At 45.0% G+C, this 14,831-nt stretch overlaps 1 protein-coding gene across 1 annotated transcript in view; it reads left to right on the plus strand.

The window, feature by feature from the left end:
* The first annotated feature begins 584 nt into the window (after positions 1 to 584).
* CACNB2 (calcium voltage-gated channel auxiliary subunit beta 2) overlaps positions 585 to 14,831 on the plus strand; it is a 399,819-nt gene continuing 385,572 nt past the window's right edge. The window contains exons 1-2 of the mRNA XM_060162984.1: positions 585 to 761; positions 10,643 to 10,735. Of these exons, the coding sequence (XP_060018967.1) occupies positions 642 to 761; positions 10,643 to 10,735 (213 nt within the window). The 5' untranslated portion in view covers positions 585 to 641. The remainder of the gene's footprint in view (positions 762 to 10,642; positions 10,736 to 14,831) is intronic.

Raw genomic sequence — 14,831 nt, forward strand, 5'->3', positions numbered from 1 at the left:
CTCCTCGTCACTGCCGCCGTCCAGGGGCTCCAGCGGTCGATGGGGATGGGAGGTCCTCAGCAGACACTTGCTGCCCGGGGCCGCGCGAGGCCTTGACAGATTTCGGGCGTGCAGGGGCGGAGAGGAGCCTCCCGCGTCTCCGAGGCGAGCGACCTGTTCCCGCCCGCGGGCTCGTGGGGCGCGGAGGGGCTGGAGCTCGGCCGCCGGAGAAAGGAAGCCCCCGGGAGCGAGGCCTGGCTTTCGCGGCTTTGAAAACTTTCCAGCGCGCGTGCCACGGCGACGCGCAGCGGCTGCGCCGGGGCCCCGGCGGCCCGCGCCTCCCGCGGGCAACTTTTCGGCCTTTCGGTGGCCTGTCACTCTCGCCGGCCGACGCGCCTCCCCCTGGGCTCGCGCGGCCGGAGCGCCCTCCCTCTCGGCGAGGACCTGCCCCAGCGCCGGCGGCTCCAGTGCCCGCTCGGCGCTCGCCCTGCCCGCGCCCCCCGCCGCCCGGCTGCCCCGCGCCTCGCTCGCAACCTGGCCCGGCCGCGCCCCGCGCCCTGAGCGCCGCGAGCCCCGGGCGGCCCCTGCAGCGGGGGGCGGGGAACGGAGGAGGGGACCCGCCGCCGGGGGCCGGCTGCTGGCTCCCGGCCGACCGTTCGCCAATGGTCCAGAGCGACCTGTCGAAGTCGCCTCCCACAGCGGCGGCGGCGGTGGCGCAAGAGATCCCGATGGACCTGCCGGAGAACGCGGCTCCCGCGGGGGCGCTCGGAGCGGCCGCACAGGTAGCGAGATCGCCGCGCCCGCCCCTTTCTTTGTGAGCCGCCCGGGCGCCGAGCTCCGTCTCTCCCGGCGTCGCCTCTGCCCGGATCCCTCGCCCGGCCGCTCGCTCCGGCCTGGGTCTCCCCCTCCGCCGCCTTCTCCTCCCCCCGCGCGTGGCCACCCCCTTCTCCCCTGCGGGCGCCGGCGCCCCTGCACCTCTCCGCCTCCCGTTCCCCCCGCCCCCCCCCCCGCGCCCCGGGCTCTTCTCCGGCTTCCATTTTCCTCGGCTTCCCCGAAGCCCGAGGGAGGGAAGGGGCGGGGGAGACCTCGGGGTCCTCGGAGGCTGCCGCGGACAGCCCTCGTCGCCCCTTCCCGGGAGAGGCACATGGAGAGCCATGGACCAGGCGAGCGGACTGGACCTGCTCAAGATCGTGAGTGCGGGGCGGGGGCCGGGAGGGGCTCGGCTTCCGCAGCTCCGCTCCGACGCCGACCCCGCCGGACCGGCTCAGAGCCGGGGTGGGAGTGGGGGGCGTGGGAGGGGACGCTCCGCCCCTGCCTCCCCCGTGACCCGCCTCGGCACCTGGGCGTTGCGCCGCGCGGCCGGCTCCGCTCCCCTCGTGGCCCTGGCCAAGGCTTGCCTGGACCCCTCGGCCCCTGCCGAAGAGAGCGCGCTGGGGACGCGAAAGTTTTCATTTTTCCCTTGGCCCTGAAATGTGAGCCGTCTCGGGGAGCTCCGGGACCACTTTCAGTATTAGCGGTTTCTGGGGAGATTCCGGTTTGCTGCTCGTCGTGAAATAGGAGATGTCAGTTGCGGGCGCTGGGCACGGATAAGGTGGCTTTTACGGAAGGCTTTGGCAGGTACCGTTTGGATTACAGACGCCTCCAGTTCTCAGCGGTAAGGAGTCTCTCAACTTCTATCCTAGCAGGGAAACAAGACTTGAGACTCCTAACGGTGGGCTGCTTGGCGAGTCGCGGTGAAGAGGTCACGGTTACCTTTCAGGCATCACTTTTTGGAGAAGTGTGTCTTCTTTGCTTAGTGATATTGCCTTGTTGATTTCAAGCCTCCGTTTGCTAGATTGGAAAATGTGGGAAGATTATGTAGCTTTATGTTTATGTAAAATTTCTAAATACGTAATTTATATATTTTATATTTGTATATGCTCGAGAGAGCGTGTTCGTCTTCTTTACTGTAGTTACGGGGGCAGGAGTGGGCCACAGTGATGATAAAGTGTTTTGCTGCTTTGTTGCTTTGATAGGTGGTAGAAATAGACTGCTATAGCTATGTTGACACTGTTAATAATGTTGGTTCTGGTGGCATGATCTTGGAGCTTTGTTGAACTTCCTTTTACCACTGGGAGTTAAGAGTGCAGACTTAAAACACATCATTCATTTGGATTTGGGATGGAGGAAAAATGTAGAAGGCAATCACTTGTATCGTCAGAAATCCATGTTTTTCATAGAGGAATTCCTTTCTTTCCTAGAGGTAAAACAGCTAGATTTTAGTCAGCCTCGGGCTGTTTGGCTGCACAAGCCCAGCTGGGGCATGTAACTAACCACCTACATTTCCATCTAGCCTCTGCCAGGGGACCTGAGTTCTTACCAACCCCTGTCACGTTTGTTCTAGACTCCTGATTTTATCTAGATACTCCCCAGGTTACGTGAGAGAGAGAGAAGTGTACTCGGGGACTTCTGTTATTCTAGGATGAAGGTCTTGAATACTGATAGAGGAAAGGACTTTTCAACCCGCTTTTCTCTTTGATCTTCCTTCAAGGGTTTTTTGGGGTTTTGTTTTGTTTTGTTTTGAGTTTTTATTCTTAGGATAAAAATAGAGTTCCTGAATTCCTGGAGATCAAAGTTAGGGCAGACAGAAAGCATGACTGCATTCAGATAAGAGATACTAATTTACTTTGTGATTTATGTAGTTAAACGCAAGGCAACAAGTATTTGTGATGCAGCTGCTACACGGAAATGATTCAGATACGAGAAGACACACTTTCTGCCTCCAAAGAACGTACTTTCCAGTAGCTGCAAGGGTGACAAAGCGATGACAGTCGTACAGCATGGGACGCTAAGAGAAGTACTGAATCTTAGATGGTTGCAAAGGAGTCGAGAACACAAGTACTCCATTTGGAGTAGTCTGTAAGGGCTTCATGCAAGAAGCGGCATTTGAGAAGGGGTTTGAAGGATGGGTCAGATTTCAACAGACTTTCAGAGAGATGGTAAGGAGCTATTCAGGACACCAAGTCACAGCAGTTAGAAGCCTGATACGTTTGTAATCCCTAGTTTGGAAAGAGCGTGGACAGGTACAGATTGGGCATAATCAAGCAGAAGTCTGACAGATTGTGGCAATTTGAGGCCACATCTTGGAGGCTTTGGAACCTGCAACGTATTGAAAAACAGAGAACCTTGGAAGAGGTTCAGGGAAGGCGCAGTATAAGAGCTCATGGGGAAAATTCTCCTGGGAGTGTTCTGTAAGGTGCTTTGGGGTCTTGGGAGTCTAGAGGTGGAGCTGCCAGAACGGAGATTGATGTAACAGTTTGGACAAGAGGTAATAAGGTCTAAACTGAAAAGAGAGAAACGATAATAGATAGGACAGAACTACAGATGGACGCATTCCAGAGACCCAGGCCACAGGAATGGCAAGTGATGGAATGAGAGAGGGAGGGAGGAATGCATATTAGAAGCGGGTAAGAGGTATAAATATTCAGCTGCATCAGCGTCCATCTCCTTGCTCTCTCTACCTTCCAAAAATGAAAGCAATCTTCCTTGACTCGTGTTCGTATCACAGCCATTATTTGGGGGAAACATTGCCTTGTTTATTTGAGATCTCATAACTCATGACATCACAGCGCAGTGAAAACTTGGCAAGGCACGTCTTCCATGTCTCTGGGCAGGCCAGGCCAGCAGTAAAACGGCCTGAGAAGAAAAGGCTGTCTCTGGAGCATCTCTCTGTTTTGTGACACCAAGTCATAGTAATTCTCCTGAGAAATGGAATGTTCATTTGCAGACAGTGTCTCTCAGCAATCATGGGTTTTAAGAATCCTTTCTCTTTCACCTCTGGAGTACATTGGGAGTCCTGTATGAGCAAAGCAAAAGCTGGAGCTTCCCAGACTGCCCATTGTTCTTTTTTATGTCACAAATCCTGCCTAGGGAGGGGGCACCCTCATATACTCCAACCCCTTCCCCCCAGCACACGGTCATAAACAAAATAGATCTATTTCCTACATGAGAAGTGAGTGACAATCTAACTGCAAAGTCCTGAAAGTTCAGGTCTAAACACATTGCATCCCTTTTTTAGGTAACCTGCTGAACAGTTTCAGTGCAAACTTGGACACAGTCTGCCTCCAAAGTCGAGGTGCTAACTGAACGCTGTCCCTCCAAATCTGTACTGTCCACCATGGTAGCCACTCGTCACATGTGGTTCCTGAGCACTCGAAATGTGGCTAGTCTGAACTGAGACGTGCTGTAAATATAAAATACACATTTTAAAATACAGAAAAATACAGGGAAAATAAGTACACAGATTACAGATCAACTAAAAATGCAGGTAAACTAAAAATATACAATACAGATTTCAGAGACTTCATAGGAAACAAAGAGTATTATTCTGCATGTCATTAGTACACTTACATCAGCTGTGCGTCACAAGGGTAATATTTTTGATATATTAGGTTAAGTCAAATACACTATTCCAGTTCATCTGACCTGTTGCCTTTTCACAGCGCTACTACAAAATTCCTCTTATGTATATGACTTCGATTTCCATTGGACAGCGTTAGTCTAAAGTACAGCCCTGGGAATTCTCCAGGGAGTTGGCCAGATCTGGATGGAGGCTGGGTGTATGCAAAATCCGGGTGAAGGGAACTGAGTCTAGGATGGCAGCAGAGGAGGAAAAGAGTGAGAAGGAGAGCGGTAGCTCAGCACTTCAGGCCTTAAAGAGATGGTAACCAGCACCTGCCATTGCACCTGGAGGTGAACAGGCAGTAAGCAGACGGCCTGTTTGCTTTGCTCCTGGCAGCGGCCTGAATCGTGGAGCCAGGCGGTGCTTTATCTGAAAAGAGCGGCAGCCCTTCCCCCCAGGTCAATACCACTTTCCAGAAACTTTGCCAGACGCTTCCAGGTCCAGTTCAGTCTTTGAGGTCTCTCAGCATAGTGCACGTGGGTACTGGGCTTTATGTTTTGCTGCCCCCTTTTCTCCTGACCCCCATCACTTGCCCCTTCAGTGGGATTTTGCTCTGATGCTGCCCGGGAGAAATTTTAAAACCTGCTCATCAGAATTTCTGAGTGTGTTTTAAAATGCGAGACATAATATCTGATGATTTGAGTGATTGGAGGTTGAGTTAGCCGTGTGGTTTTATGTTCCCATTCTTTTTGTCTTTCCTTTTGTGTGAAGAATTAGTTTACCTGTTGCTCTACCTGATTGCATTGAATTATGCAGTCTGTAGCCTCTGGCCTTTCAAGAGAAGCTGAGCAAAATATGTTAACCCTGAGGGGGGTGGGTAGCGGGTGGCCCTCTTTGGTTCTGTGACCATGGGGACATGTCTCTATCCTACCAAGAGTCTGTGGCACACACGGACTTTCACAGTAACAGGGAGTTCGGGTTAATGATGACACCTTAATTAAGTGACTGGGTCTGTCTTAGAATTCTTTCCAAAACTGGCTGGAGGTATAGATTGTGAAGAAGGCAAGCTTGGCCTCTGGGCATCTCCCGCCCTGGCCTCGTCCCCCCTTCCTTCTCTACCTGCAAGACCCCCAAAAGAGCGCTATTTATGCTGCTTCTTGAGTCCTTTCTGCTTTTGTGTAAACTGATCCATATAGAGAACTTGATTCCCCTCTTTCTAGGGAAAGAATCTCAGTGACTTCTCCCCTCGTGAAAGATCTGACAGCCTCATTCACGCTAAACTGTTGACAGATGAGGACATTTCATGTCTGATTCCTCTCCAGTTAGTTTCGGCTTCCTTCGCTTCCGACTCTAAAATGAGGAAAGTCTGCAGTTCGAAGGGATAAATATCAATGAATGCTGATCAAGAGGGATAGAAATTAATTTCAGGCATCAGCATTTTGCTCACGGGGAGCAATTCATAGGTAGGAGAACTGTCACGTTATTCATCAACCACAGAAGCGACATTTTTAAAGCTGCCCCGAGGGGCCGCCAAGCCAACTTTGTGTGCAAGGCTGGGCTGAAGTCTCCACTTAACTGGCAGCTTCTGTAATTAACTGTTACCGTCTACTTCAGTCATACAGAAATTAGATTTCAACCACCTGTGGAAGTGTGGCCATTTATTTGTTGATTTTTAAGATTACAGTCCAATTTGAAAAGTATTTAGTGTCAAAGAAGACAGTCATTCACATGAAACTGATATTAACATCCGGATGAATGGTGGAGATCTTTTTAATAAGTCATTTATATATTTGTGGCCATTTCTTTCTGGTTTCTGAAATCTTACTTAATTTGGCTGATGTTTTAGGAGGAGTAAAGGAATTCAAACGTATGGTTTTCTTTTTTCCTATTTGCTGTGGTGACTTCACTGGTTTTTTTAATTAAGCTGTGTATAACCAAGAGGCAATTGAGTGGGAATCAGTGACTTTTCAGACTGTGTTCCATAAGGATGTAGGGGTCTGCATACATCATGGAGAGTATTATGGGGTACACTTAGCCCTCCGGACATACCCCCGTCTCTTCTTCCTTTTACTTCCTGAAACTCTGGCTCTAATTATTAATTGTTTCATATATCAGATGTTTATATACTTAGTGTTGTTAAAAAAAAATTTTAGAAACCCCATTAGTCATAAAAGTAGCGGCATTTGAAGTAGCCAATTAAGAAAACTATACTTCTTTTCCCCATTTAGGCAACTAAATATTTGAATACTTAATCTTTCCTGTCTTTTATTATTTGGATGAGGGTTGGGCTTCCCTTTTTTAAAAAAAATTCCTTCGTATGAAACACTCTGGTCCTTATTTTCCAGAATTTTGAATAACCAATACACAAGTCATTTTAGTCAGATGGACTTGATTTTAAATATGCATGGAATTAAAGGCAACTTCATTTGGTAATGGTGGTATAAATTTTCACCAGCCTTTTTTAAAGTACATAGAAATGGACTATTAAGTTTACAAAAGTTGCTTTAACTTTGCTTCTTCTTGATCCTGGATATTGTTATAAAAAGTAACTAGTCATTGAGGTGTCATTTTTGACAGTTAAATTTTTTTTAAAAAAGGAGACTATAAGAGAGAAATTACTGCTGAAATTAGTAAATAGAATAGAGGTGTAATTAAGCATATCTATTTTGGTTTTAAATAAATATATATAATGAATAGGAATTTGCTTTAACACTGTTAAGCAGAAACACTTTGAATAAATCATCCCTCCTGCATTTCAGTGATTGAAGAACAAGATATTTTTTCTCAAAACTATCACCAGTTTGTGTGCAATTCAGTATGCCATCATTTTTTCTGTTTCTTAGTACGGTTGAAACCTGTTTCTTAGTACAGTTGAAACCTGTAATAATCCAATGTAGACACATTGCATTGGTAGCTAAGTACACCTGAAACCATGTTTGTGAACAGTGTTCCCAGGGGCCTGGAAAAATTAAAGTGACTTTTTAAATGTGTCTCATTTTTTTGCAGAGAACTGCAGCCTCCCCTGGGACTGGCTGTCTTAAATATTGTGTGGTTCTCACAGTGCCTGCCGGGCAATGTCAGCAGCCATGAAAAAGTTTATACTCCAAAGCAGCTGAATAGTAAAAACATACTTATCATTAAAAATCCGAAATAAATGATAATGATGGAATTTCAAAGAAGCTTTTTCCATCCATGTCCAAATGATGCTGGAAGGACACGGGGATATTGGGATGAGAGAATATTTCGTCTTTGTTCTCAAAAATAATTTATGCTCCGAATGAAGGTACATAGTGTATTTGACACAGATTTGCTCTCACCTTCCCCCAAGGAAACATGTTAGGCCTTGAAAATGCTTTCAAGGTAATAAGTATTTTTCCATATGGAATAATAGAAAAAAGGTTTCTTTTAATTTTAAGGAAACTTTCAGACTTTAAACGTTGTAGGCCTTGGAAGACACATTTGTCTAAACCTTTCTGTAAAAATTGGAAAAGGAAGACCATTGTTGAAAGAATGTTATTTTTCAACAGTTTACGGAATAATGTTTACAGAAGAAGAATGTGCTGTTACGTGAAGAGAACCTTGTATTATGAAAGCCCAGCCTAGATTGTCTTTCCTTTTATGAAGCCGAGTTAATTAAATGCCATGGAAACACATTTGTATTATATAAATCGCTTCGATACTTGGAAGAGAACAAACATATTTAAGACAAATTTTTGCTTTAAAATTATACCACCCCCTCACTGAGTGCAAATTCATCTAAATTGCTCACAACACAAATGTTTGTAAGAGATTTCGGCTTGCCTAAGTGCTACGTATATTATGGTTTATAAAATATTTCCATTTTAATGAAAACCATATGAATGTATAAAATATAACAAAAGTCTCATTTGTAAAACCTGGACATGGTGCTTTTCAAAAAAGCAAACTTGTAAATTCTGATCGTCTAATGAAGTCTCTGTGGGCCGGATCCCTCTAAACACGTTATACATTTTAGCCCAGTTTTTCTCCACTCTTCTCACTCTTATGTGGGTATCACTTTTTAAAATATTATTTTGAGTCGTTACCGTGTGCTAGGTCTTATACTAAATGCTATAAATACATTCCTTCATTTAATACCTAAAACCACCCTGGGAGACAAGCCTTAATAGCCCCATTTTTTTTTTTTTTTTTTTTTTTTTTTTTTTTTTTTTTTTGCGGTACGCGGGCCTCTCACTGCTGTGGCCTCTCCCGTTGCGGAGCACAGGCTCCGGACGCGCAGGCTCGGCCGCCATGGCTCGCGGGCCCAGCCGCTCCGCGGCATGTGGGATCTTCCCGGACCGGGGCACTAACCCGTGTCCCCTGCATCGGCAGGCGGACTCTCAACTACTGCGCCACCAGGGAAGCCCAATATCCCCATTTTTAAGGTCAGCTATAGTAGGATTCCAGCCTGTGTATATTTATCTGGAAAGCTCGGTGTTGAGCTATTTTTCGCTTATATTTTAATGTGTAATTTTCTCAATAACTTTATCCAGGCCTAGAATTAACCGTCGATGAATGCATAGTTTAGTCTTCGTGTTGCTCTCAGTGTAAGCTGTAGGTATATTAGAAGAAGCAAGTTCATTTGTAGATGTTTGTGCTTGGCCCTAACCTGTTACTGAGACAAATTGTCTTACCTTTAACATCCTGTTCTTAAATGCTACCTTCTTCTTATTATTATTACTATTCCATAACATTTATTTTTTGCCTTCTCAGCAAAATAATTAAGTGGTTAAAAAGCAAGCTTTTTGGCTAAACAATAGGGTCCTACTGTCTAGCACAGGGAACTATGTTCAATATCCTCTGATAAACCATCATGGAAAAGAATATGAAAAAGAACATGTATATGTATAACTGAGTCACTTTGCTGTACAGCAAAAACCAACACAATGTTGTAAATCGACTATACTTCAATAAAATTAAGAAAAAATAAACTGTGCTGAAAACCATGCTTTTCCAGAGCAGTTCCTCAGAGCTATCTAAGAGGCTGTCTTTCAGGCTATAGTCCTCGGTTTGGCTCAAATAAAACTCTTTTCTACTCCTATTAATAACAATTAAAAAAAAACCCACAATCTTTTCACTTCATATTCAAACATTACACCAATGGGCCAGAAAATTGTACAAAGTATTTTAAGTTTGTATAATTCGCTACCACTTCTATAGCTGTTTCAACATCTCTCAAAACATTCTCTAGATCCATCCAATAATGTGAAGAGTTGGCACCGGGCTTCATTCATGTTCCATCTAGATCAATCTGTCTATCAACTTATCTATCTACCTATCTATCCGTCTGCCTGTCATCTATCTCTCAACTGTCTAATCTATCTATCTACCTATGTAAAGGTAATCAGAGTTCATACTGCCAGATGTTCCTCAGCCACCATGTGCAAGGACCTCCCCAGTATAGGAACACCTGTGGAATTACAAATTAAGACATGAAAAGAAGCAAACACTGGCTGTTGAGTGCCCCTGGGAACAGTACTTCATTATGCACGAACCTACTGCCTTCATGCTCTCTGAAGGCTTCTGACCAGTTACTCTCCTCTCTCAGTACAACTGCCACAGTCCCTCCTGCACAGAAATGCTTATTTTTTTTAATGCCTTATCTTTAGTGGCCATTAACCACAGATATGCTAACAGAGAGCATAAATTGTTTTAATTCACCAGTTCTGAATTGCTTTTTCCAGAAACCTCTCCTCCCTATCAACTCACTGAATTGAAATAAATATTTGTGATTCCACCAATAACTTTTTAACATTTTAATTTTATTGAAGTAGAGTTGACTTACAGTGTTGCGTTAATTTCCACTCTACAGCAAAGTGACTCAGTTAGACATATATATATATATATATATATATACATTCTTTGTCATATTCTTTTCCATTATGGTTTGTCCCAGGAGATTGGATATAGTTCCCTGTGCTGTACAGTAGGACCTTGTTGTTGATCCATCCTACATATAATAGTTTGCCTCTGCTAATCCCAAACTCCCACTCCATCCCTCCCCCACCCCTCTCACCCCCCACAACCACAAGTCTGTTCTCCATGTCTGTGAGTCTGTTTCTGTTTCGTAGATAAGTTTATTGTGTCATATTTCAGATTCCACATATAAGTGATATCATATGGTCACCAATAACTTTATAATCATGCCCATATGATGACAATCATTTTTTGTCTTGATCTAGAACATTGTCTGGAGCTAGGTCTAGATTCCTGTGTGAGAGTCTAATAATAATCTCATTTGTCTTTTTGTCTTCTTTTTTGTAGTCATATGGAAAAGGAGCCAGAAGGAAAAACAGATTTAAAGGATCCGATGGGAGCACTTCTTCTGACACTACCTCAAATAGTTTCGTTCGCCAGGTAAGGGTGCTCTTAAATTCATGGTTTGGAAAAGTCTATGAAAATGAATTCACTTTTGGTTTTTTTAGAGGTGGTCTTACAGCGTCATCCCTATGATTTATATAGTATTATTGTACTTGCTTTTAGTTGAAGTGAAAGTTGTGCCGTTGAATGTCCTAATTAATATATTTAAATTTTAAGTGAGACCATATGTGTCATAATTACACTCACCTGGCAAGTTGGGGAAAGAGAAACGCAAACTTCATTACAGAGGATTTCTTCAGAACAGCATGAATGAACCCCAGGAGAAATGATTCCAGGCTTGGGGGGTTTGCGGGGGGGTGGGGGTAGGGAGACAGGCGGTGGGCATCCGTACCACCAGCTGTAAAGTTGAGATACTGGTCTTCCTCCAGCAGGAGTTTTCTTCTTCCCACCTGGGGCTTGAATTGTAGAAGAGAAGATTGGCTCTGCTCTTGAAACGGTCGGTCGAGGCTAGTAAGGTCAAGTAGAGCACACGGTATCTTGGAGGCATAACTGAAACTGCTTTGGAGACAGAGCCTTCATCTTAGTTAAGGTGGATTCCTGCCCAGGAGTTTGGAACTGCCCCCTAGGCAGTGTCAGGACCCCTGACATGGAAACGCTCTCATCCGTGGTTACAGAAAGGACTTTCATTCCCAGAGGAAGAGTAGAGGCAGCCAGATCTCGGAGGATAATAGGTTCCAGGTGAGGCGAAAGTCTCATCAGGCGTAGGTGTGCTGTATCTTCATCTGATGCTTCTGGGTGGAGAGGAAGTGGGGGAGGAGCGTGCTAGAGAGAACCTGCTTTCCTGGCTGAAGGACCACCCCTTTTTGGCTAGCAGGCTCGTTAAATCACCTCTGGTCTGTGAGCGCTGGCTCCTCAAGACGATGGCTAGCAACTGCAAGAGCTGCTTCCTCTCTACTGGAAGGAAGCCATTTTCCCCACTGCTCTGGGGGTCCTTTCCCCGCGTCTCTCCCCCCAGTTAGTTAGCAGCAGTTCAGCCTAAACATGTCGACCTGTAGCGTCCGTGAGGATTTTGTCCTTGGCTTGTGGCTGCCTCCTTCCATTTTCCCAGCACAGACAAACGATGATCCGCCTCCAGCCATCCATTCCCTCCTTGCAACATCAAGGGCGCCAACGGTAAGTCTGAGTAACTTACAGAAAAAACTTTGGTTGTGGTCTCTGCTTGTTGGGATTGTTTCGGTTGTGGGAAGGTGGAAAGAGACAGCTGGTTAAGAAGGAGAGGAGCTTTTGTGTGGCTAAGAGACATTTGGAAAGAGAGAGGAAGATGAAGCCACGTGAGGGCCCACCCTGGAGCCATGTTCTGATAGTGGCAGAGGAGCTGGGAGGGGTGCGAGGGGCACTAAAGGTGTGTGCGTGGGCCTGGTCTTGTCGTGGGCAGAATTCAGGCATCAGGGTCCTCGGTCTGAGTGAAGAGCCTTGAGAAATAGTGACTTAGCTAAGGTGAGCTTCTTAAAGGAAGGTCACTCAAGGCCTTTCCCATTTCAAGCCTCCATATTTATTCTGCCTCTGGGACCGGGAGATTGACCCTGGGGAGTAATCATCTCAGGACTGAACGCTGGAGTACCTGAAGCAGAAACAAATAAGCTTTTTAGGACACATAGAGACTGCAGCAAAGCCACACAAAATGACAGGCAGCTGGTTGAAACTGCGTGGAAAGAAAAACCGCCGTGTTTCAAGTGAGCGAGATATTGTGATAGAAATAAATTAGGGCTCATTGAGCTCTGTAAAAATGTCTTTTGAAGGCAGTCGCCGGGTACCCTTTTCCAATTGTCTTGTTGGCTGTGAATTCCCCTGGTCCTGGAGTTTTTTGTTTTTTTTTTTTTTTGTCCTGGAGTTTTGATAACTTAATCCAGAAGGTTAGGAGGGATTGCTACACTGGGTATGGTAACTGGAATTTGTTTTTCCTTGTGATAATTTCCTTCTGACTTTGTGTTCTCGGTGACGTATGAGATTCTGTGCGTGAAACACAGTTATAAACGATAAAGAGAGCTACGGAACGGCTTACTATCAATTTAGATACCTATTGCCATGTTTTGGCATGTCAGAAGACTGAAAAAAAAATCTATCCTAAAAGTCTGTCTCCTTGAAACAAAGGTCCGTCTCCTTGAAACAAAGACCCAGCTCCTTGAACCTCAGTATAATGAGGTGCTTGCTGTGGCCTGGATTTGGGGTTCTGATTATACAGGCATCATGAACCCTGAACTGCCAGCTTGTTTCTATCACAGAAGGAAAACCAGAGTCTTTGGCAAGAATGCTGAGTCAAACACTGTATTTTTCCTTTGGTAATTTAATCTCTGTTCTGTTAGAACCACATTCATATTTTGCTATCATTTGAAAAATAAGCCATAGCCACTATGGTGTAGCTAAATATTTAACAGGTTATGGTTTCATCAGAGGATCTGCAGAAATGTGGGGTAGGTAGTAACAACGAGTATATGTTAGATTAAATCATTTGAAAGTCCTCCTTTTGAATGTTTTTTTATCACCAGCAATTGATTTGTTAAACAGGTGACATGCATCCGTGTATATTACTCGTCTGTGGCTAGGGCACGTGTGTAATTGGTATCGGAATGGTGTTTGGTCCATATCACTGGGTTCTATGTAAAAATATAATTCGATTTTATTCCTGCCCTTGAATTAAAAATACTTTCCATATAATTTTGAAAATCTTAGACTTACATTTTCACAAACTGTATATTATTAAGACTTTTTAAACTTGGTCCTTTTAGGTGGTCTTAATACTAATGAGATTTAAATATTTTAGAGGTTGAAAATGTGAACAGTTTACATAAAGAGAAGGAATTTTTATTTTTTTTAATAACTGAGAATAGGGGACCCTTCCCAAATCCATATGTTGAAGCCCTAACCCCCAATGTGACTGTACTTGGAGATGGGTCTTTAAAGAGGTAGTTAAGGTTAAATGAGGTCATAAGAATGGGGCCCTAATCTCGTAGAACCAGTGTCCCTACAAAGCAGAGACGCCAGGAATGTGCATGAACACAAAAATAGGCCATTGAGAGGACGGCGGGGGGAGAAGATAGCTGACCCCAAGCCACGGAGAGAGGTCTCACCAGGAGCCAACCCTGCCAGCACCATGGCCTTGGACTTCAAGCCTCCAGACTGTGGGAAAATATATTTTTGTTGTTCTGTTACGGCAGCCCTATACAGATATGTACACAATTGGGCTTGGAAGTAGGCCAATTTTTTTAACTTTTAAAATATTCTTGGGAATTCCCTGGTGGTCCAGTGGTTAGGACTCCACACTTTAACTGCCAAGGGCCAGGGTTCAGTCCCTGGTTGGGGAACTAAGATCCCACAAGTTGTGGGATCCACAAACCAATAAACATTCTTCTTGATATATAACATATATGCTGAAAGATGCACAAATTATGAAGTGTGCAGTCTGATGAGATTTCACAAAGTAAACACTCCTGTATAACCGACAGCCAGGTCAAGAACTAGGTATCACCAGCACTGAGGTGCCCCCTTTGACCCTTGCCAATCATTACTCCCTCCTTCCTCACTAAAGGTAACCAACCACTGTCCCTACTTCTGAGACCATAGATTCACTTGGCCTGTTATGCAGATTTTATAGAAATGGAATCATTTTATGTCTGAATTCTTTCACTCAACCTTACCATTGTTATATGCATCTATGTGGTATGTTTCGGTAACTGGTTCATTTTCTCTGCTGGACAGCCTTCCGTTGGGTGAACATCCAACAACGGATTTATCCCCCTACTGTTGCTAGACATTGAGTTGTTTTCCAGTTGGGTTTATTGAGAGCCCTGCTGTGACATGCAGTCTTGTATCTACCTGTGGTCTACATATGAATGCATTTTTTGTTCAGTGAACAGAGTGGAACGCTGGGTCGTGTGTTCAAGTCAGGTAAACACTGCAGAACACTTTTCCAAAGTTGTGAACCAGTTTTGACTCCCTCAAGCAGTGGAGAACAGTTTTAGTTGTTTCATAGCTTTGCCCACACTTGGTATTGTCGATGGTTTTTCATTTCAGTCGTTCTTATGACAGTGTAGTCATAACTTATTGCGGTATTAATATCCATTTCCCTGATAAC

This window comes from Lagenorhynchus albirostris, chromosome 1 (assembly GCF_949774975.1).
Source record: "Lagenorhynchus albirostris chromosome 1, mLagAlb1.1, whole genome shotgun sequence".
NCBI classification, from domain to species: domain Eukaryota; kingdom Metazoa; phylum Chordata; class Mammalia; order Artiodactyla; family Delphinidae; genus Lagenorhynchus; species Lagenorhynchus albirostris.